Source organism: Dermacentor variabilis, chromosome 10 (genome assembly GCF_050947875.1).
Source record: "Dermacentor variabilis isolate Ectoservices chromosome 10, ASM5094787v1, whole genome shotgun sequence".
In the NCBI taxonomy this organism is placed as follows: Eukaryota; Metazoa; Arthropoda; class Arachnida; order Ixodida; family Ixodidae; genus Dermacentor; species Dermacentor variabilis.
The window spans coordinates 21,666,227-21,688,794 of NC_134577.1; the positions used below are offsets into that span (position 1 = coordinate 21,666,227).

General features: G+C 46.0%; 2 protein-coding genes across 2 annotated transcripts; one reads left to right on the forward strand and one right to left on the reverse strand.

The window, feature by feature from the left end:
- Positions 1-1,820: 1,820 nt before the first annotated feature.
- LOC142559933 (nucleoredoxin-like protein 2) lies at positions 1,821-21,698 on the forward strand. The gene is made up of 4 exons (XM_075671633.1): positions 1,821-2,192; positions 4,850-4,953; positions 19,745-20,041; positions 21,554-21,698. The coding sequence occupies exons 1-4, from the start codon at positions 2,001-2,003 to the stop codon at positions 21,696-21,698; spliced, it is 738 nt and encodes a 245-aa protein (XP_075527748.1). The 5' UTR covers positions 1,821-2,000.
- Positions 9,053-18,047, reverse strand: LOC142559803 (uncharacterized). The gene is made up of 8 exons (XM_075671463.1): positions 17,878-18,047; positions 16,405-16,551; positions 15,976-16,008; positions 15,064-15,198; positions 14,384-14,490; positions 13,213-13,239; positions 11,028-11,135; positions 9,053-9,483 (listed from the first exon to the last, which is right to left on the reverse strand). The coding sequence occupies exons 1-8, from the start codon at positions 18,045-18,047 to the stop codon at positions 9,053-9,055; spliced, it is 1,158 nt and encodes a 385-aa protein (XP_075527578.1).
- Positions 21,699-22,568: the final 870 nt, after the last annotated feature.

Genomic DNA, 22,568 nt, shown 5'->3' on the forward strand with positions numbered 1-22,568 from the left:
CTTTGGGGCCAAATGCATCATATGTCGTCTGCTTTATTGCAACATCGTCGAAGCAATGTTGCAGTTATAACGCATATATAACCATTTAGGTGTCATCTACGAGTTAAAGGTACTGTACACATTAAGCATGTCGCTGGCGCCAAAGATAGGGGACTTGTCTTGGCTACAGCACCAAGTACAGGAGCGAATGACAAGATAATCTGGCACGTCCGATACGTGCTAAAGGTCTTCATGGGCTGCATAGTGGTTTACATTATTCTAATTTTTCACTTAGTTGTTCGCGTGCTGCGGCTCGTGTTTTTTGCAACTTACAGTGTGGACCTTTAGCGTACGTAATAACGCTGCAGGTATTACCAGAACAGTCTGTCGCTGTTGGCGAACAGATGCATGTAATGATTGAAGATGAGAAAATTGCGTACAGTACTTCTAATTTTTGCCACATCAGACGCTGGCGTAATTGTCCCAAAGTTTGGAAAATTTGCACCGGTGAATATAGCGGTATTAAGGAAACTATCACACCACAAGCTTTAATTTTCGTGCTGCTGTGTCAATAAAAGTAATATTCGAATCAGTGTAGCTGTTCATCTACTTAACCAACTTATCAGTGTACTTGTAGCGCCTAGAAGGTCTAGTTCCCAGTACCCTCCCAGAGCAAAACGCACATGAGAAGCAGACATCTAATCCTTAAGATTATGCGTACGCTTAATTATGCCCTAGCCTAAGGATTATGGGAACAAAATGTGTTGCACCCTGAAGACAAAGCATCGAATTTGGAGTCAATGTAACATAACCACTCGATTCTAATGCTATTCATTTTCGCACTTCACTGGTTTCTTGAGCATGGCGTGTACATCGTGAAGCCTAAGGCGTCTGTGCAAGCCCCATTTGCATAACTTGATAGCGCGGTGTTTTACATAACATTTTTTTTTGTAGTTTAACAGTCAGAAGGCCTTGGCTGCACTTGGTCAATTCAGAGAGAGAGGGAGGCAAGGAAAGGCAGGGAGGCTAACCAGACGCGCACCCGGTTTGCTACCCTGCGCTGGTAGACGTGGTCACGGGTTAAATGTTAAAAGGAAGTAACAGTATTCCCGTCACAGGCATTTTATTCTCGAACGTGCTACAACAACAATTACAATCGTGATTTTCGTTATAGGCTCCGTGATTATGGGGCCCTTGTCAAAGTCATTAAGTATTTTCTAATATAAGAGCCTGCAACAGGAGTAAATTCCATGTATATGGTGTTTTTTTTCTGCTGCGCCAAATTAAAAGGAAAATAACCTGTGGCAGATGTCACCATTCTAAGCCTTGAGCTAAATTACTTGATGAGGTGGCCATTATTCCTACGATAAATCAAAATGCTTAACTGAATAATTAACATAATTTCGCTAATTAACGTTTTAAGTTAAGTATTTTATGGCACGCATATTAACCTACGAATTTTAACTAGTGAGCTCGCAAGGCATATCCACTTAGAAAGAATTCTCACGACTGCAGCTGTTTCGAGATATTAATTGTCAAAGTGTCTACGAAACGCACTGGTGTTCGGGTGATGTATTTTTTTGTTGAGTGAAACCACAAGCCCTGTTGGATTTGTACCTCATTCCAGATTATTTATTTCTTTTCATTTTTGTACTTGCCAATTCATGACTATTCATTCTTATAGCTATTTATCCCCCTAATTTTAACATCGCAATCACGCCTTTCAACAGCGTTATTATACTCTATATAGCAGTCCTCAAAATGAATTTATTTCTTATTATTAGTTGGAATATTCTCCCCACTTCTTGGCCATTCCCAATATACCCAATTACAGTGGGTACGAGCCACACACTCCGTGGACAACACTGGTAACGACACGTTCGCCTGGCGTTCCGAATATCCAAATTCATCGCTGCGCTTCGCGACTGCTGGAGGCGCTCCCTGCAACCGCTTGGCGGTTCCCGACCGTAGCCACTGGTCGAGCAGCACCCAAGCGGAATCGGCCTAACACACGCGGCACCATGGCCGACATATTCAAGGGCAAGTCCTTGATCAAGAAGGACGGCAAGTCGTTTCCGGCCGAGCCGGCGCTGCGCGACAAGCAGCTCATCTGCCTCTACTTCGCCGCGCAGTGGTGTCCGCCGTGCCGCATGTTCACACCCGTCCTGGCCAACGTCTACAAGGACGCGAAGGAGGATAACCTGGCCATCGAGGTAAGCGCACGCGTACACGATACGAATACAATGAGCCTATAGGCTTATCGTATTTAGTGAATCACAGGTATCGAACAGCATAGACTGTTCGATACCTGCTGTTCTGTGGATGTTAGATTCCAGATTTTGCTATTCGAAATTTACACTTTGAATTCGCTGCAAACGAAACCAGTGCGACAGCGCTCCACGCGAATCCTACTTCAACGGTTGAATGGATGGCTGGTATTTTACGAGCGACCGCCTTCAAGTGAACTCGCCACGCCTTGGCTTATCGCGTTCCACTGCCGTACACGAGGTCAAGGGTTCGAGTGCAGGCTGCTGCGGATGCATTTTGACGGGGGCGGATTGCAACAGTGCTTGTCTGCTTAGATCAAGCGGCACGTTATACAAGGCCAGGTGCTAAAAAATAATCCAGAGACTCGCCTAACGACGTTCGCAATAGTGCAGGGGTTGCTTCAAGACACAAAACACTATGAAACAATCAAGCAGTCAGAGCCGAGCTTGCTTTCTTTTTCTTTCTTTTTATACGTTTCTGCTACTTTGATGCTCGACCCTTGCGATCCATATATAGTTCCCATTAACAAGTCATCAGACCTTAGGGTATACTGTTGTCATTAGAAGAGTAATGGACTTTTTATTCTGTGTTTTTCCTAACTTTCCTCCGCCGACCATCCATCAGTCATTTATTATTATCCATCCTTAAAAGCAACCTTCAATGTGCTTTTTGCGCTTTTTACACTTTCAAGGGTGTTTGGTTTGTGGCGTATGGCAAACACCCTTACGCATAAGGGTGTTAAGTATTTTTCCTTGCACGCATCGATAGTCATAGTGGGAAAATTTCCTATAAGTCCGGGTTTTCTGACAATCATATCTGGATTTTAACAATACCTCAATGCCCTCTACTATAAAAAAAGACATATATTTGTTACTCTTTGCTGCTTGATATGGTTCTCACCTGCCATTCTAATCATTGCGCCTATCTAGTATTCTTTTCTGTGCCCCGGACACAACGTTTACTTTGGTGATTACCACAGTGCACCCCGTGATAGCGGTGAGGGGTAACGGAAGGAAATGTATCGAGTTGCTGCGGGCGTTTCAGACGAACCCCAAACCGTACAAGTCGTTTCAGAGCCATCCGCTATGGTAACCCTCATAAGGCAGCTCGAGACGTTAAGCACAACATTTTTTTTTAATTGAAGCGGGTTGCAGTGATGCTGCAGTGATATTTCGAAGCAGTAAGGATGCCGATGCATAAATTTACATGATATCGTTCGCATCACCGCGGCAGTCAATTTGAAAAAAAAAATCTTTGTGAGTTTCTGACAAATACTTTTCCAACGAGAAGAGCGAAAGAGTAATCGGAAAACCGCTTCCCCAGCTACAAGAGCATCTTAGGTTAATGTCTCGAGCAAAAAATTTAGATAGGAAAAAGCGCGATATGGGATGTCATATTTTACAATGATGCGCTGTGGAGAGCACGCTTTTTTTTTCGTGTCATGCATTCGCAGTCAGCCAAGAGAAGGCTACGAGAAAGAGGGGCAAATGCGCGCGACAAGTGTGGTATTAGCAGTTGTCCCCAACCACCATCGCAAGCCAGGTGCGCCATTGTCTCTCGGAATTTCAAACATATCTGCGTTTCACTATGATGGATTAATTACCCGCAGCACATTATACGAAATTTCACTTCTGTTTTTATTCGTTTGGGTGATTTGGTATCCCACGATTGCGATATTAATACGTTTAGCATGGGAATTAACCGCGAGCACTTTTGTGACTATCTAACCCTTTTTATGGACCAATCGCAAAGGTACTGCGGCGTAACACTGCGTTAAAAAGCGCTCTGGCAAGGTACCACCCTATTTTGGTACCTAGGTGTAGGGAGAAGGTTCTCGCATTCTTCCCTTGTGACAGCTAGCGTATTGAGACGCTCTCGTTGAGACGCTGGATCTGCTTGAAGACGCAGACTCTGTTGTTTGGGAGGCTGTCTCTCTGGTCACAGACGCTACACGGGTTTCTGAACTGCCCCTTGAGGAAGCGGCACTTGAAGTACCAGGTCGCTACGGGTAAGACCCGATGGTAAGGGGAGCGCCACCCCATAAAGCATTGTGCAACATAGTGCCACCAATAACCACCTATGCTAAACGCATTCTTGAATAGCAACCAAGATTGGTTGTGCGTAAATTGTTTTAGCAATTTGCATATATATGGTTCATGCCTATAAATAAACTCAGTTCAGAATTAACATGTGCTGACTTTACTTGTTCGCAATCTTTTTTTTTTTTGCTTTCTGCGCTAAAATCTTTTAGTCTAAAATTTAAGTATATATTGACTACTCCACGAATGCCTGCGGGCAGTGAAGGATTAATTCTTTGGGTCTGCACAACAGCTGGGCACCCCGCATCTCTGAGGCGATGCGAAAGGAGGGGGACATCCCCCGGACTTTGCGGGCTCACCGCTAAATAGCGCACCGTGTCCAGAAGGAAACCCGAGCGCGTAGTCCGGCTGCACTACACGGCTGATACGTGACGAGCTGTGTACCGCTACATTGTGCGAATGCTAATCGCATTAACGTTGACAGTCATCGTGAAATGGGTTCCACCGGAATTTTTTTTTCTTTTGCATCTCCTTATTTTTTTACTGTTCGTCTCTCGGACTAGGTGGTGTTCATTTCTGCCGACCGGACCAAGCAGGACATGCTCAACTACATGCGCTCATCCCACGGTGACTGGTACGGTCTGCCTTTCGACGATCCGCTTCAGAGGTAAGTGCAACACCGAGGAAGGCGCCAAGTGGAGTTTCGCTGAACGTGCATCGGTTAGGCTTATCGCGCTAATTGTAGCTCCCATCGTTGAATTCACGAAATAGCTTTTTTTTTATGTTTGCCCCAAATGCAACTTTCAACGAACATCATGCCTTCAGAGCCGGTTATGCGCACAGGTGAATCATATAATATCACAGGGCTTCACAATAACGCTCACAGTAATGCAACATTTGTTTTTGGATGCAAGTTACATTCACTTGTAAACTTGATGATAGCGTTATTTTGTAGTTTGTTGATATGCGGTAAAATGAAAAGAAAATTTTGGACCACCAGGTAAAGAAAAAGGCAATCTGCTTCCACGAAATACTTGTTGGTGTACACTTATTTTTCCTGTGCTGTGTACAACACACACTATCAGGCATGAGAGTCACGTTCACTGACACTGAAATTATATAGTACGTTCACGCGAGAGGTTAGTCACAAAAATATAGAGAGAAAAATTGTAGGGTAGCGATCTGAGCGGCTCTGCTGATCATATTCAATTCGATATCGGCTACACCGTCATACCAAGGCGTCGCACGCAGCACCCGAAAGCTATTGAGGAAATCCCATTAACAGCTTCGCCGTAAAAAGGAAACAAAACACGAGAAAGGAAGACAGGACATGCGCTAACATGTTTGCCTTTAAAACGTCAGCATCAGGAGTGTCAAAGTGGGAAAAATCGTCAGCCACTCCACTCTGTAAAGGTGGGTGACCAGCGAAGCTGCTTAGCGCACGACACAGAGGTGACACAGAATTTTGAACAGAGGTACTTTATTGTCTTGACCGGTGGTTATCGTGAACAGAAGTGTGCACACACGTTTATTGTCATTCGCCTGGACTACGGGACCGCCACCCCTAGAAGCCGGAGGAAATCAGACACGCGTGACATTTCGGCGGGACCGCTCCCACGGGAGAGCGAAAAGAAACTAGATCCGCAAGCGCTTGGAACGCCGACAAAGAGAGGGCGATGCGAACGTAGACATGGCCGACGGGGGTCGACCTTTTGTGCTAACGCGTGCTTACCACAGCGAGGTCACGTTTCAGCTGCGCACCGCGTGCTCGGATTGTTTAACCAGATCGCCTACGAGAACTGGCGCGTCGGCAACGCCACCCTGCGCCCAGACCTCGTTTTGGCACCCGGTGAGGAGGCGGTCGTCACCGATGTTTACGGCCCATTTGACAAGCGGTTAGACGCCTTCTCCGAACCCCGCGACGCAAAGATTTTGAAGTATGAGCCCGTGCCTGAACACCTCGCACAACGGTATCAACGGGTGACCGTCGACGCCATCATCCTTGGTGCCGTGGGCTCCTGCTATCCGAAGAATGGTGCCATCATGCGCAAACTTTGCTCATGCTCGTGCCTTAAGCCTTTCAAAAAGCTGGTCGGGAGCGAAGTTATCTCCGTATCCCGTAAGGCACGCCACCACCACGTGGTACATCATTAGCCATATGGACACCGTAACTTGATCTATGATCTGGCAGTTGTGTCATATTATGTTTACTTTTGCACTTCATTTTTTTGTTTGGTTTCTCCTTACCCTTAATATTTTTAAACATTCGAATAAAAATCTCTTTTCTTACCCTCCTGCCTGAGACCTCTTTAGGTGCCCGGTGTGACGAGGGCAGTTCAAGGGCGCGTTCCAGGTCCCGAAGCCCCCTACCTGTAGTGCACAGGGGTGTGTGTCATAGCGCTTGGACCCTTCCTGTACTATCTTCGGTATCGGCCCACCGTTTTGGCACATGCACACAAAAAATGCGCGAAAGCCTAGCCATAAACAGCTTCGCTCTCTAAGAGTATGTGTCAAGTGTGGAAAGCTAGTCACGTGGTAGTCGCGCATATCTATATATACCTATACAGTGCCACTGACGGTGGTCTGCTCTCGAAGGTGCACGAATAGTGTCGAGCGAGCTCCTGAACACTTTGCAATGAGGTGAGCGCGGTTTAAACCATGGATGGATCCGGCACCTGAAAGAGGTGCGACGCAATGCTAACGCATTTTGCTCGCATTTACCGCTGAATCGCCACTGATCTTTCTGTTCCATCTTGCGTGCCGTTATTTCGCGCAGTGTACGTGTTAAGCCTGTCCGAAAGATCATGTATCTCTCTTTCTTTTCTCTGTCCACGGTTTTGTAGCGTACTAGAAGAGCGCTTCAAGGTAGCCGGCGTCCCCACGCTGCTGGTGATGAAGCCTGACGGAACCGTGGTCTGCCCCAATGGCAAGAAGTTGGTGCAGGAGCGGGGAGTGCAGGCGTTCCGCGATTGGCTCAGCCACTGAGACGCCATCTACCGTGTGTCCGCGATTGGCTCAGCCACTGAGACGCCATCTACCGTGTGCAGAGACCCACCTTGCCGCTCGCTATCTGAAGACTCTGCGCTGGGTTATGGGGCAAGAGCCGTAGGAAACAAGGCCTCGACCACGCGAAAAAGCTCAACTTCTTGCTACTGAAAAATTAATCTCACACGTCACCTATTCTCCCCTGTGGACTTCTGCGCTAATGTCCTTCTCCGCCAGGGCACAGGAGCTTTAAGTGCGTCTGAAGTAGAGTGCTAAGTGGCGCCATCATTGGGAAGCGGATACAATACAGCGACCGATGATCATTACGATTGTTTTGAACCTCATCAGTGTAGGTTGTTACTTTGTTACATTCTTTCGATATAGAAGCCCTTGTCCACTTCTTGCTGCAATGTTGTAAACGAAGTATGTCTTGGCTACTCCAGTCAGCCTGCTCCGTTTGCTTAGAAACGAGCTCACGGACATCTCTCCAGAAAGTACAGCGAAATCCCATGCGCGTATGCACGCACTTGTGTTCAGCGAGTGCTTTTTTACCCAGAGATATTTTGAAACGCCGTGTGTAAACGTGGTGCTTCAAAATTGTCATAATGCACAAGTGTTCGCCCTAGACTCATGTGCGATGACTTCGCCCTGTGCTCATCTGCGATGAGTACAACGTCTAGGTGCACCGAGGGCACTAAGCTTCGTGTGCGCTCTGTTGTCGCCACTGAGTTCGCGTTGAAGCGAGAGGCCGCACGAAGGTCGCTCGCTGCTTCTGCCGCGCTGTCTCTCTCCAGCGTTTGGACAGCGAGTGTGCGTGGTCATCGAGCAATATGTGTGCACGTATGCTTGTGCATGTGTGACAACTAGCTTATTTTGGTTAATAAGCAACAAGTTTATACGGCCGATAAAACTACCATTCTTACTTCGTATAGCTGCAACATTTTTTTTTTTGCCAGTTGCAATACGTAACCCATGTATGTTTGCAAGAAAATATTCAATACTACGTTAATCTTTGGCTGACTTTTGCTCTGACACCCCAGTCTACAGTTTCTGTAACTGTTCTTGTCGCATAGCGGTCTCTCATTTTTTTATTGGTTAAATAGGTCTAGTGAACCCTACCTAGCAAGATTGTACGTAAGAAAACGGTTCACCTTGTTTTTCGCACTTGTGAAAAGTTTAAAAACTGTTTTGTTTCAAGGAAGGAATACGTTCCGACACTTGCATACGTAGATCTAGTTATTTTTTTCTTTTCTTTTCAATCAAACGGGCCAGCTGACACTGCGTGACGGGTCACCGTAAGCCATTACACTATAGGTATTTGAGCACTGAAATCACTCACTTATGTCGTTGGACATGATTAGCTCCATCATATGCCGGCAAAGAACATGCAAACAACAATCGAATCGCGGAAGTGTTCACGAAGTACTGATGCAACAAACACCTACGCTTTGACGGGCTTGCTGCGAGCTGGAGCGCTGTCGACAACCGCGCTGAATGGATGAGACGGTAAACCTCGATGCCTGCTCCTATTTATGCATTACGTCCGCGCGTTACGTTGGGTAAGGCTGCTGTGACCGCCTTCGCCTTAGCGACGTTCAGAGTCTTGAGTGTATGGGAAGGCTTCAAGAAAGAATAACCATGCACGAGCAACGTACCCACGACCATACTTTCGTGTGCGCGTTTGCGCGCTCGATTCCTGGAGGTCCCATAGAAAAACCGGTCAGTCTTCGTTCAGAGGTGTCGGAAGTTGATCAATCGACGTCACAACAAGAATAAGTTGTTTAATAGGCGAAGTTCGGCTGCCTGGGCGCGCTGGTCGTGTTGTGTGAAGGGTCCGAAGAGTTTCCGGCGAGCATGCTGGTCACACTCGTTCTGGTTTTGCTTGCGGACGAAGCGGCCGGACTTGAGGTGCGTAGATTGCGGTACGCTGCCAGTGTCGATGTCTTTTCGCTGTTGTCATGGTGAAGTGCTGCGGTAGCGAGACCTTCCTGTAGGGTTGAAACATCTTTGGCATGCTCTCTGTGGATCTTATTAGCCCGAGTGCGACTAGTGCTCTGTGGTGTCGATGCTTTTTTAAAGCTCCCAGATTCTTCTGTTTTTGCTGCGCGTGACCTCAACAGAAAGTCTTGAGCGGCGACATCGTTCACCGAGGTATGATAACTAGAGTCGACGCTCATTTCAGTTGAGGTAGTTGACACAGTCTCTGTAGAGCCTGCACGGATAAGTATGACCTTTTTTCAAAACACATCAAGTGTAAAGAAGTCTCTGCTCTTTTTTTAAATCGCAGGAAACTGCGTTGCGATAAATTAAGACTACTCGCTGTTGTGCTGCGTAGTTGATGCAGTACAGTGAAGACTAAATTATGAATAAAAATCAATAGATAAAGGTATATGATAAAACAATCAAGGCACACTACTTTAAGTGGGACAAGGAACTGCCTCGGGGCGTGTTGTCCAGTATATATGGGGGTGCGTTTGCCAAGAACTTACTTGGCCAGCAAGTCTTGGGCGTTATTTGAGAACACGTCGGCCAACATTTGTTGGTCGTCCATTGTGACAGGGTCACCGACAGCGTTTTCTTGTGCAGTTGCTGACAGTGCTGGCGAAGTTGTAGCCCAATACGAATGCGCCCTTTGGGTTATGCCGTGCACTCTAAACATGGCAGCCTTCGCAATATTCGCATATTTTTCACAGCTTAAAAGTAACCGGTTCTATTCGCATTACGTTTGCACATTACGATTGCACATTTTTTGCCCGGCCTAAAGTTAGCAGAAGTAGAACTGAAATTTACTAGACTTACTGCTGCGGCAGCAACTGCGCGTTTGGCGACCGGGCTCAAGGGAAACTGATGATGATGATGATGATGAAAAACTTTATCCCTCTTTAAGGGGAGGGGGCAATGGAATAGAGGGTTGGGGGAGGAACTACTTGAAGTAGGCTTCCTTTATCCTCTCAGCCCACTCCAGGATGGCCTCCTGAAGATCGGGCCTGGAGCTGCGCAAGGCAGCCTCCCACTGCTCCTCACTAGATATTACAATCGGGGCTGACAATGGGCTAGGTAAACTTACACCGCAAGGGAACCTGACAATCGGGGAGGCAGTGCGGAAGGGAAGGCGGGGAGCAGCTTCGACTCTGCCAACAAGTGCGTACTTTGCACGCCCGTCCCCGGTCGCTCGCGCCGTATCCTGGAAGTGATCTGCAGACGGCCGATACCTCTGTGCGCGCTGTGTTTTCGGCGCTCTTGCGTATAAGCGATAGACCGCACGGAGGTCACTTCGCTCGCTGCTGCTGCCGCGCTTGCTTACACCAGCGTTTTGACAGCGAGTGTCCACGCTCATCGAGTGTGATGTGTTCATGTTGGCCCGTGCGCGCTGACAACATGCTTGTGCATTCACTTAATAATAGAATGTTTCCAAGTTTTTACAGCCGATAAAACTACTATCTTTACTTCGTATAGCTGTGTACTAATTTGCTATCGCAATAGATGCTTCGGCATTAGGGCCAAAGTGCGACTTTTCCACTCACACACACATCACACAGATTCACAGATTCACACAGTCACGCCACAAATGGCCTGAATGCCGCCATTATTCAGAGCGAAGAGCGCCAGCTACCTTTAGAAATCGAAACTGTACACCTTTATAAAATTGGGATGCGTAGAGAGTATCCAAATAACAAAGTTACAGAATTCCGTTAGGTTTGTTTGTACTGCAGCCACGCGGACTGGATTCGAATCAAATGAATAAGCTTGGCCAACCTTCGACGGTGAGAGATTCACCAGCGGCCTCGGCAGTGTCCGTGAAGGGAATGGTGCTTTCGGCGAACCTACGGCGGAGTGGCATCAACGACGTCGTCTTCGGCTTAACTGCGGGCAACCATGGAGAAAAGGAAGCGGCGAGTGGAGCACAGCGTCGTCCTTTTCCTTCGCAACGTTGTTCTTCCCCTTAAAACAAGAAGCTGTTTAACAAGAATTGTTCGTAAGAGCCAATTTCAGCCAATCAATATGGTAGACGTCTCATTAGTGAATGCGCCCAGCTAATGGTAAAGATCGCTTATCATCGAAAAGCTTTGTGAATGTTTCCAGAAAACCAGCATTAATGCTAAATTTATATATATAATGGCACTTTGCCGGCAACATTCCTATTGATACGGCATATGCATGTGTTAATAAGACGGCTAGCACTTGTTCACTGCCGTAGATTTGCACGTGATGCAATCAAAATGCAAGTAGCCTATAGTATAAATATAGTTCCCGCGTTAAGAGGAAGCCAGATGCTATTTCCCCCATTCAAAGGCATGCCGAACTCAGAATTATCGTCGTTGTACAACTGGCCAATCGAAGAATGAAATTCGCTGCATTTAAGAGAGAATGCAGAATTTTACCGACTGTAGGAACCAGAAGCCGAATGCTCAAAGCTCCTAGTTCGCAAGTGCTCCTTTCCTATGGCTGGGCGTGATCCCTAATAATGTCCGTCATTCGGATAGGCTGCAATTCTCTTTTACGAACAATTATAGCTTGTGAGTTCCTCTTTTGCGTGATAATGATCCCAAAATATTAATGTAGGTCTCGTAGCTTTTATAATAATTGCCACAAAATTTAAAATACTTAAAAAAATTCGAAGCAAAAGTTTACGGAACGGTAACCCTGCGCGAGAAATAGATATCGCAGTTCTGTACACTGCACCTATTAGAGCATCTTAAGTGGATAAGTATGCAACTTTAGAGCTTACATGAAATTGTTTGGTCATTCACGAGAGTTTCTAAAAAGTAATATCTCGCGAATCAGTGGCATAGTTGACAGTACTGTGATATATATCGATGTTGTTCGCTTTACATGTCTCACCGTAGTAGAACGTTACGGAATTCTGTTGCATTTCGTTTCCGGTTTACAGAGTTGTAAACTTGATGCCCCAGTATTAATTTATTCAGTGGTTTCTAACATAGTATTACTGATGGCGCATGTAAACAATATACCTGTACAGTCGGTAGATCTGAACTATTCTTGTTTACTGCAACAAACCACTATACTTCTACAGTCGGTGGATTTCAACTTTTCTTTAATGCAATAAACCACCATAAGTTCAGTGCAGGGTATGATGAAAGAGTGCAGAGCATCATGAGCAGCAAGGAGATACTATAAAACAAACATTCCGCCCCCTAGTCGCTGAGAAGAGATAATCTTCTTATCGTATCTCACCGATATTCTATAGCAATCGCTTTATAAGACATTCTGAGCACCGTTTGCGGCGTCGGTGTGTACAGGTCTGCATGCCTCCACGGTAACGTTACCAACCGCTCACTACGGCAAAGATAAAAATGGACACTGCAGAATAAGACGAGGCACATCAGCCCGCAGCATTGTTGCTAGGGCGGAATTTGGGATAGCAGGTCACTCATGATCACCTAATAATAGCGTGTACAACGAGAGACGAGCATAGAAAATACCAACACCACGCTGACTTCCAACTGGTCATTGTTTGTCAGGGGGCGCATAGTTGTAGCCGACACAGTGAAAAAAAAAAGAGAAATAGAGATGAGTGTACACATTTTCTTGTCGAGAAGAAAGATAGCAGGCGTACACGCACATCGCTAGCCAAGTCTGGCAATCCGATCTGCTTCGATGGACGCCCTCTCGCCGAAGCAGCATTTGAATATTCACAAAATTTTAAAAATTTTCAATTCCTGGTTGCCTTATAAGACGGGAATTTCAAGCAGCAAATGCATCCTTCAGCTCTACGCGACCAGTCTCCAGTAATTGTGGTAATCTCGTACGTTCGGCCCCACTCGGATATTCGAAGAAATCGAGCGTCAAATTCTTGAGTTGAGTATTTCGATTTAAACAAGCGTATTCGTTCCATCAGCGTGTAGAACTTATAATACTCGCGCGGGCATTAAATAAAGGGAGTGATTCCGTGTTCGAGCACAAGTGATGTCATACTTACACATGCCTATTGCGCTGAAGAACCATTCTGCAAAGAAAGAATCGTGGAAAGAAATTACTATGCTGCTGCAAAGAGCTCATTTTTGTTTAATACAGGGCTTATTTTCCGTCGCCGGCTCATGCTCCATCATTTGTGATTGCAGGAATATTAACCGGCGAGCTATTTACTTGCGGCAATTTATTCTAGAGGTTCGTAGGGTCTCGTTGCAGGAAGTTGTCGACCCTACACAGTCCTTGCTTGACGTGTTTTGAAGTTTCAGTGTATTTGTGCACGTTATTGTATAATTTTATATTCGTTCTAACTGTTGTAACATCGTAACTGTAGCAACCGTGTATTATTGTTACGTTCCTTTTTCTAACTTTTATGTAAATAACTGATCGTTTTACACGTCTTTAAGTCCAACCGCTAAATAATGCATCTGCTACGTGAAAGTGGACATACATGAAATAAATGAAAAAATAATTTGACGTGACCTAGATTTATTTATTTATTTATTTATTTATTTATTTATTTATTTATTTATTTATTTATTTATCATGCAGCACTGTTATTGGGCTATAGCAGGAGTGAGGAAAATAAAACCTTGAATTAGCATAAACAAGGCAAACACGATCAAATAACTGAAGCAGCTAATGTAGACAAACGGACAGAAAAATATAAAGGAAAACCTAATTCACATAAAGCAAATTATATGTTCGACAAGTACCTTCTGATGGCAACAAAAGCTACTTTATTGACAGGAAACTAACAGTACAGCACACTGAATTCCGGTACTTGATTGCACGTCAAAAAAATAAAACGATTTCAACGCGTTGGTGTCAGCAAAAAATGGCATCATGTTCAAATCGTGAGAAATATGAGTGCAACGTTCTTCAGCAAATATAGTACGTTTGCACTCGCAAAGTCGACAGACAGAGTTAGTGATGACAGACAGAAACTTAAGGAGATTCAATGTGATAACGCTGCGAGATTGTTTGGAGGTTCAAGGAATGCAGCGCCTGATACTGCAGAACGCAGCTATTTCTGCGAGCTGTGTTTAAATACTAATTGCAGTCACGTGCGATAAAGGCACTCGCTGTTGTCGCCCAAAAACAAAAAAAAAACATGCTGCTCGGCGAAAGTGACGAGCAGGTATTGAAGTTATGCGATAGGGCTTCTTATACCAACTTACTCTGGTTTGATGCGTAGGCGTACAGCGTCGCCAGCAGCAGGAACATCAAGACTAGAATGCAGCAGATGAGGCACGCGTCACCGCTGGCCTCCTTCCTCGCCCATTTGCTGAGAAGAAAAGACTTCGTGATTCGCGCGCTTGGGTCGAGTCGGTAATTGACACAATCGACCTGTTGTACACACCGCACAACAAACTGGGCTGAAAGGCGAGACAAAGAAGCACGCTCTTGTCGTGTGTTATTGCGTACCTTAACTTCTTGGCGTGTCTACTGGAGGATACGTACATATATATATGGCTACTAGTCTCACAGTCATGAATTGAAAACAATTCGTATTCCCTATGTGGCAATTTATGGGGTCTTACGTGACAAAACCACCGTCTCATTATAAGTCACACTGCAGGGGGAGCACAGTTTAATTTTGACCACCCGCAGCTCTTTCACATGTATCTAAATCTAAGTGCGCGAGTTTATTTGTGGATTTCTCCCCCCCTCTTCCTCTCCATCGAAGTGCGGCCGCCGCGGCAGGAATCGAGCCCACGACCTCAAGCTCAGAAGCGCAGCGCCGTGGCCCCTATGCAACCGCGGCGGGTCTGACATTCTCTCTTCCCGTCTTTAGGTACGCGCTTGTTGGACCTGCACCGACGAACCAACTGTCCCAAGCAACACGTTCGCCAAGTACCGGATGTACTTGTTCCGGTATCGGACGTCCACCAGGCGACCACTGGGCAGCTTGAGACCCTTGTAGAAGTAGCTGCGCGGTCGCTGTTTGCGTTCTCGTTCCTCTGGGCTGGCGAGGGACGAGGTGTCCGTGGACCTGCGTGGGCGCCGCCCATCGCGGTCAGCACGCGCCACCTGTCACGATCAGCACAAATTTGACGCGATCACGAGGAAGAGAATCCCATATGCCACTTACGTCTGATTTACTTCGAGGTTTTGAATACAACCGGTGCGTATATGTACATAGTAAACGTTGTTTAGTCAACTAACTTACATAGACAACGCAAATTGAATCGAGCGATATTTTATAATTTTTTAGAGAGTTGTAAAACGTAACAAACAGGAGGAGCTATTGTAGTGAGCGACTGAGTTGAAGCCTCCTGATGGAATATATATAAAAGAATAGGAGTGGCAGTGACAGAATTTAAATGCTGATGAGCATATCACAGTTAAGAAAAGAAAACAATTTTGAGACACCAATATAGAACATTTTAAACTATCAAAAGAAAATCATCTGTACTAAAGGTATATGTATATGTATATTCTTGCACACGTTGCAGAAAAATCAAACTTGTTGCGATTACTTCATTCAATATTGTAATTGATCATTCTGTCACGCGTAAGTAATTGAGCAATTACTAAACTGTATTTGTTACTTTTACGTTACTTTCCTCACAACTTTTATTACCATGGCACAAAGGTAGTAAATAAAACGAGTTGGCCTGACTCTTTCACTGAGTAGTTTGCAGCCCTTACACTAATTGCTTTTCAAAACGTTCGTCCGTCACCTGTTATTTGCGTGGAAGTTACTACTTGTGACTCGGGGAGAGACGGCGAATGAGTAGAGTGAAGGCAAACCAAAGCTAACACGCACTCATAATCGTCTTCCTTCTTCTTGTGTTGTCGCCTGCAAAGTAAGAAAGGACAGACAACAAATTCTATGTTAGTCTTCTTATTTGTTCATAGCGTAGACGTGACACGGAAATAGACCGCAAACTAGACGGCACAAAGTGCTTACGTCAAAAAACGTAGTTATTTCCGGTTTTCACAGCCGTACTTATACCACTCAAAAGCGTCATAGGATACGTGTACTTTGCCAGGTTACCACAAGTAAAACCACAGAAACCACAGACAGACACCTTTGAGGCCACAGTAATTATTATAATGTGGCTACATGAGTCACGGCGACAAGTTCTTGCGTAAACGTAAGTTACCCTAATACTTTGCATTAACAGAAAGCTTATCATTAGGCAACCAATCATAAGCGTGAGTGAGTGTCACGGCTAAAATGACGCGTACACACCTCATCTTCGCCTCTAGGTAGGCGTCATAGCTGCCGCAAGGGTACGCAGCAGATGGATCCAGCAGTGTTCCCGGTTTATTAGGTGACACGAGGGGAGAGATGGCGACTGGGTTGTGACGAGCAGGTGGAGCAAGGCGTAGCGGGTACCTGCACCGCGAAAATCAGAGGACTGTGTGATTAGCGAGATAATTTGCAGCGCTTGTAAAACTAAATAACCACTTTTGTCATGGCGTACACATCGGTGTACGCGTCTTGTGTGAGTCAGTTCTGTCCATTGATGGCAAGGGGGAAAAATATTCAGGGAGAACCAATGTCGAATTGATAATCTTTGTGAGCGATAGCTTGCTCTGTTGTACCGCTCTTCGCCGCACATGTCCTTCGAAGTATGTATCCTTCGTGACAACGTAACGACGACGTTCTGCCCCCGAAAGGCACCGTTGACGGGCTTCCCGATCCCTGAGAATTAAATCTCTCCATGTGAAGACGCATGGCAAAAAATTTGTGTCATCGTGAGAAATCCATTTCGGGGAGATTGGCGAATAATAGCCACATGCCACTATCAGATACACAATGTCAAAATTGTCTTTTCAGGAAACTTTCACACTGACACATACACGGTGGCCAATACCAAGTGAACCAAGCTGTCTACTGAGCTGCACAGTAGCCAGCAGCAAGTTGTCTATTCGGGCGCATACCAAATGGCAGATACCCTGTGCCCTATGTTGTCTGTTCGCAGAGACATCAGTCGGCGCATACCTAATGACCCATGTTGGCGTTACTCTCATAAACAGCCAGAAGCATACAAGCCGCAACGCTCTATATCTCTACTACGCTTAAATCAATCCTAAGATTTTGCTTTTTATTTCTTTCAGCTCATTTTTACTGTGCGTCAAACAGAATAGTTTAATGAGCCTTGTTTTTTATGCGGAACTAAACCAAAAAGTGGGTTACAGTTAAGTTTTGAGCGTGCGAATAAAACCCTAATGCTCACCCTCGAGAGGAGAGCTTTAAGGAAGTACTGTTCAACGCAAGGCCTGACACTCAGCTTGGCCTCAACCTTGACAATATGTTGAAGTGATATGCCACGGATACGGACATTCTAGTTGCACACAGGTTCAACCTAGTAACTGGGACATCCATCTAAATATGTTCTTCTTACTTTGGGGAACTGTTGTGTGTAACAAGGTTCCAGACCCGGCCAAACGCAAACGCGGTGCTTTAGCGTCTTCCCAGTGCGTTGCGCTGTCTCCGTGGTAACGAGTTACTGTACGATGTGCGATGCATACAGGAACAAGCTTGGGCTATCTCGACGCGAGACCAGACGCCACTGTGCTACAGCTCTTCTGGAACTCCTGCGTGCTGTGGGGCAGCCAACCTTGGCTCGATAATGAACACAACAAGAAAGGCTCGGATTCTCGCTACAGCAGGAACCGATGTGGAACGAATTAAGCGCGCGGTGAAGTCGAGGCTCACCGTGCGGGTGTCCTCGGCGTAGGTACCAGTGGACGCGGCTGCGTCACAAGAGGGTATGCCGGACGTTGTTGCCATATGGCAGCTGGGCAGCTGGGACTGCTGGCATATGGCGCTTCCGTGGCCCAATTGGTGGCGTCTGGCTGAGGCTGACGGCTGCGAGCGGGTATCATTATAAGAACCTTGGCTCAAAGCCGTCAGGGCTGGTGGGCATCCTCTTCTTCATCTCTTTGCCAACAGCCTTGTGATCACGAGAAATATATTCCATGACACGCAGATTCCAGAACATTCGATGTCGTTTTATTTAAAAGAATTTGAATATGACTTGCCCAGGAATTCTGCTGCGATTATTTGTATCTTCTACCTATCCTACCGCTTCTTCTTCCTCTCGAAACACAGAAACGCCGTTTATTATCAGCATGGATCGCTGCATAGACCGGACCTCAGCACCTATAGTCCAACCGCTTCCATAACCCCACCCAAGAACCCCCAGACATCAAGGACATGAAGCCATCCCTTCTGCAAAGAAAAGTTTTGAAACGGTAGCTTTGCTTAGCTACTTCAGCCCCTTATATGCTCGGGAGATCTGGCACAATAAATAGGGACATACCCAGTGACCCAAGTTGAAGTTGTCGACTAGCTTGGGCCACTGTATATATGCTGGCAGCTGTATTGCCGAGCAGACAACAAGGCCCAGTGGGTATGTGCTGTACATACAACTTGCTGCTTGCTCTGCTGGCCTATAGACAGTCTGGGTATTTGTCACTGGGTATGTGCCCGAACAGGCAAGTTCGACACTGACACTGCGTATATAGTAATGGTATGTTTCCATCCTTGATCAATCCCCCGGAATGAATGTGCCAAAGCGACAGATGGGGCACAAAGCCTTAAGTGTTGCTACGCGTCCACTGAACGCTAAAGGAAAGAGCCGTTGCTGGGAAGATGACGACAAAAAGGACGCTGTCATTCTGCACCCGAGCTGTCCACCATTTTGTTGAGAGCTTTTCATATCAGTGTAAATGCACCATGTACATAATCGGAACCCGTGTTTTCTTTACGTAACGTTTTTAGTGGACATATTAAAGCGATAGAGCCCCATCCGCAAAAGACACTAAGCCGCGCCAACCTCGGCTGCTTTATGGATAGCCACTGCAATGAAGTGGCAGCCAGGATACTCGAAATAATGGTGCTGCTACACAGTTTGAACTGGGGCAGCTGTGATTAAAAGATTATATTCTGTGTTGGTGGCATCATTCGGCAGTGTTGTTGGCAGCGAGATTGCCACTTAGCGTGTGTGCTGATGTGTCCATAAGGTATAATGAGGCAGGGATATGAAGGGGATATGCGGTACGTTGCAAAAGGAAGGTATCGCTGACTTTGACAAACATCTTCTGTAGTTTCTGCCACAATATTTATTCATTCATTGTTGCTTGAGCCAGCGGGGTAGGGTTTTCTACGCTGTGCGGCGAATAGTCTCGCATGCGCCGGCGATGTTTGTGAGGGCGAAGAAGTAGAGGAGCAAGCTTTGCCTTTGTCTGACCTTTCCGGGAACTTGCATTAGGTAAGAAGTTTATTGAGTTGAACGCACATTTGGGTCTCTGGGTTGCATCGCGGATGTTTAGTCTGCTTCCATTATTTTGTAACGTGAGCGGTGCCGCCGAAAATTATTTGAAGGGTGGCGTCATGAGCTATGAGTTACAGTGAATAGGGAGTCCCAAATTACTTGCGAGACTTCACACTATGGCTTCAAGTACATGTCTTCGTTAAAACGTGTGTTCGGGAGCGTAACCAGCTCGCGTGCGTGTTGTGCAAGAATACTGTTGCCAAGCGCGTACAGAACATCGGATGAAAGGAATCGCACCGCCCGCAGGACAATGCCGATGGAGCTTTTCCGTGGCAAGACGCTGCTTCGCAAGGACGGCAGCCTGCACGCGGCCGACGACGTGCTCAGCGAGACCCGGGTGCTGGCGCTGTACTTCTCGGCCGGGTGGTGTCCCGCGTGCCGCATGTTCACGCCAGTCCTGGCCGACGCTTACAGGCAGACCAAGAACCACAAGGTCGAGGTCGTGTTTGTCTCGTCGGACCGCTCCATCTTCGCCATGCTGCGGCACATGCGTCAGAGCCACGCCAACTGGTACGCCGTCAAGTACGGGGACCCCCTCCGTCAGTGAGTATGGTATGCTCTTACGCTGTGCAAGTTGGCAAGGAATCGCGGCACTTAGAGGCTGGCTTGCGAACACCAACGCATGCACAGCCTTGCTCAAAAACTTGTTTGCCGCAACGAGCACACGGTGAATAAGGAAGACACGATGAAGACTGCGCGGGCAGTAGTGTCGTCGACAATGTGTCCTTCATTTACGTGTGTCCTCCTTGTTGCAAATATTTGTTTCATCAAATACCAACTGGGCCAAGAATCATTTGCCTTGAAACAGGACCTTCCTGCTTTTTTTTCGTCACTATGCAACCATTCAGTGGATAGTGCGCGGTTGTGTTGTCCTGTTAGTTTCACTTGTGTGTGTATTTGCGAACATGCCTTGTATTAACATATACTCTACGAATTCGTCATAACGTTGGCGGACGATCGGTTTGCACACTCCCAACGAAATATGCTCGAGGCAGAAGGTTCAAATATAGTCAAATCAGATATGTTCCCCGCTCTTGATACCACTGGAAGGATCAGGCCTACCGCATATCCCTTGCATACATCACTATGAACATGATTCCACGTCAGTTCCACTAAGCAAGTTGAACATTTTTGCAAGTGTGTTTCACTTAGAGGAACATGGCAATCGGAAAAAAATCACGATTAGCACGAACACGAAAAGCGTCATACAAGATGGAAAGCATTTGAAAAATTGTTCCGCTTATGGAACACATTTCTATTTAGTGTTCCACTTAGTGAAACTTTTGTAGAATCATATTAAGAGTGACATAGAGTGGCAGTAACAAGAAGCTCGGATGAAGTAACGGCGCACGCTCAAGGACATTCCTTCCGCATAAGTTCCGTTTAGTGAGCGGAACGATTTCGAAAATGTGTTTCGCATACTTACTTTAAGCTACTGGGAAGAAGATTAAAGGTTATCAACGGTCGTGGGAATGCTTGGCAGCTGGCAGATCAGAAAGTGGATTCTTTCTTCGTTTATTAATTTTTTGCAGCGGTGACTGCTCCGGGTTCTTGCGCTACACCATACGTCAAAAATTGTTTAATTTTATTATGGCACTCAATGATAATGACAGAAGTACGCAAAGAAAAAAAGCTGTGACCGCATAGCCATTGGCTAGTAGAGGGGAACATGTACGAAATCGTCAGTATGTCGGCTGTCATTTACACACACATGAATTTTATGTATATAACCTTATACATAAAATATTGACGAAAAGAAGACATTACGTAGGTTCAAGGAACCTACCAACTGTGTTACTCGATCTTGATTTCGTCCGCTTAAAACGATGAGAAGCACGCCACTGAAGTACGATATCTGTTTTAATTACCAAGTTGCTTAGTTTCAAATTGGCTGGTGCATGTCTTTCTTCATTTTTAAGCCTAGAAATGATAATTAGTAAAGTTTCGAGAACCTAAATTACGTTTGTCCTTTTAGTTCACATTCAGTTGAAGTAGGGTGATCCCAATCGAAGCTTCATCCTCAGTTTCTTTTTTTTTTTGTCTTCGTAAATTAAGGGAGCTGTTCGTCAAGTACGGCGTAACCGGCATTCCAGCTCTGGTCGTCATCAAGAAAGATGGCAGCGTGGTCAATCCTGATGCACGTGTTGACGTCACAACCAAGGGACACCAGGCATTTCTCGATTGGCTAGCCTTCTCGTAATGGCCAAGGCAAGAAAATTCGGCTCAGTTACGCCGAAGGATGTGGTGGCTAGCTTTCAAGATACTCTACGAACATGTATCGAATAAGAGACAGATTATCATTTTTTCCGGGTGCTTCTGCCTCCGGGTACATTCGTAAAGTCACGCTTGCGTGCACAGTGCAGAAGTGCGGGTGTTGCGTAGTCTGCTTCGAGACGACTTCTGTGTCGATAACGTGCTTGCCAGAGTGTTAGGAGACTGCATTAAAGAGCCGTCGTGATTCACCAACTTGATTTCCAACATTATGACAGACATAACTGATGCAAGGCGCTTCTGGTCACCACACCACGGCAAATAACTCCTGCTACCTTTGTGCAAGATAATCTGTTCTTCGCTATAGTTATAGAAATCAAATATGGGGAGACTATGTAACCGCGACTGTTTTTCTGCCCAGTGCCTGGTGTTGCGCACGCTAAAGTTCGTAACTGGCGCAGCATGTTTTGAGCCAACTACGAAGAGCTCAATCTCTGTGTGCGAGATCAGTTGTTACTACGGTAACCAAACGTGTCAACTTTCATACTTATGTAATGTTTGGATGGCGGCACGTAAACGAATCATCGCGATTCACGCAATACATAAGCAGCTCATAGGCGATTCATACATAGGCGGCTGCACCGAGCAGTGCAGCCAAAATTGCAGGTTGCGTCTTGATGTTACGCGAATTTTTGGACTGAGCACGAAACTCTGATTACTGTTGTAATTGCACAGAGCAGATATAAGCGAACACCTTCAATTCTATGCGATATTCCTTATTCGAAACGGTTGGCGATAGCTTAATTTTTTGGCTTAAATATCAGCATTCCTAGCAGCGGTATATAAACTCGGCGTCGAA

What these genes read in the sequence shown, in the direction of transcription:
- LOC142559803 (XM_075671463.1), bottom strand. Translation starts at nt 18,047, where the DNA reads ATGATACCCGCTCGCAGCCGTCAGCCTCAGCCAGACGCCACCAATTGG. An exon ending in AAGAAGGAAGACGATTATGA is followed by an intron (nt 15,199 to 15,975) that starts GTGCGTGTTAGC and finishes GCGCCCACGCAG; the next exon opens with GTCCACGGACACCTCGTCCC. An exon ending in TGAATCTCTCACCGTCGAAG is followed by an intron (nt 9,484 to 11,027) that starts GTTGGCCAAGCT and finishes TTATCCGTGCAG; the next exon opens with GCTCTACAGAGACTGTGTCA.
- LOC142559933 (XM_075671633.1), top strand. Translation starts at nt 2,001, where the DNA reads ATGGCCGACATATTCAAGGGCAAGTCCTTGATCAAGAAGGACGGCAAG. An exon ending in AGGATAACCTGGCCATCGAG is followed by an intron (nt 2,193 to 4,849) that starts GTAAGCGCACGC and finishes CTCTCGGACTAG; the next exon opens with GTGGTGTTCATTTCTGCCGA. An exon ending in TACGGGGACCCCCTCCGTCA is followed by an intron (nt 20,042 to 21,553) that starts GTGAGTATGGTA and finishes TCGTAAATTAAG; the next exon opens with GGAGCTGTTCGTCAAGTACG.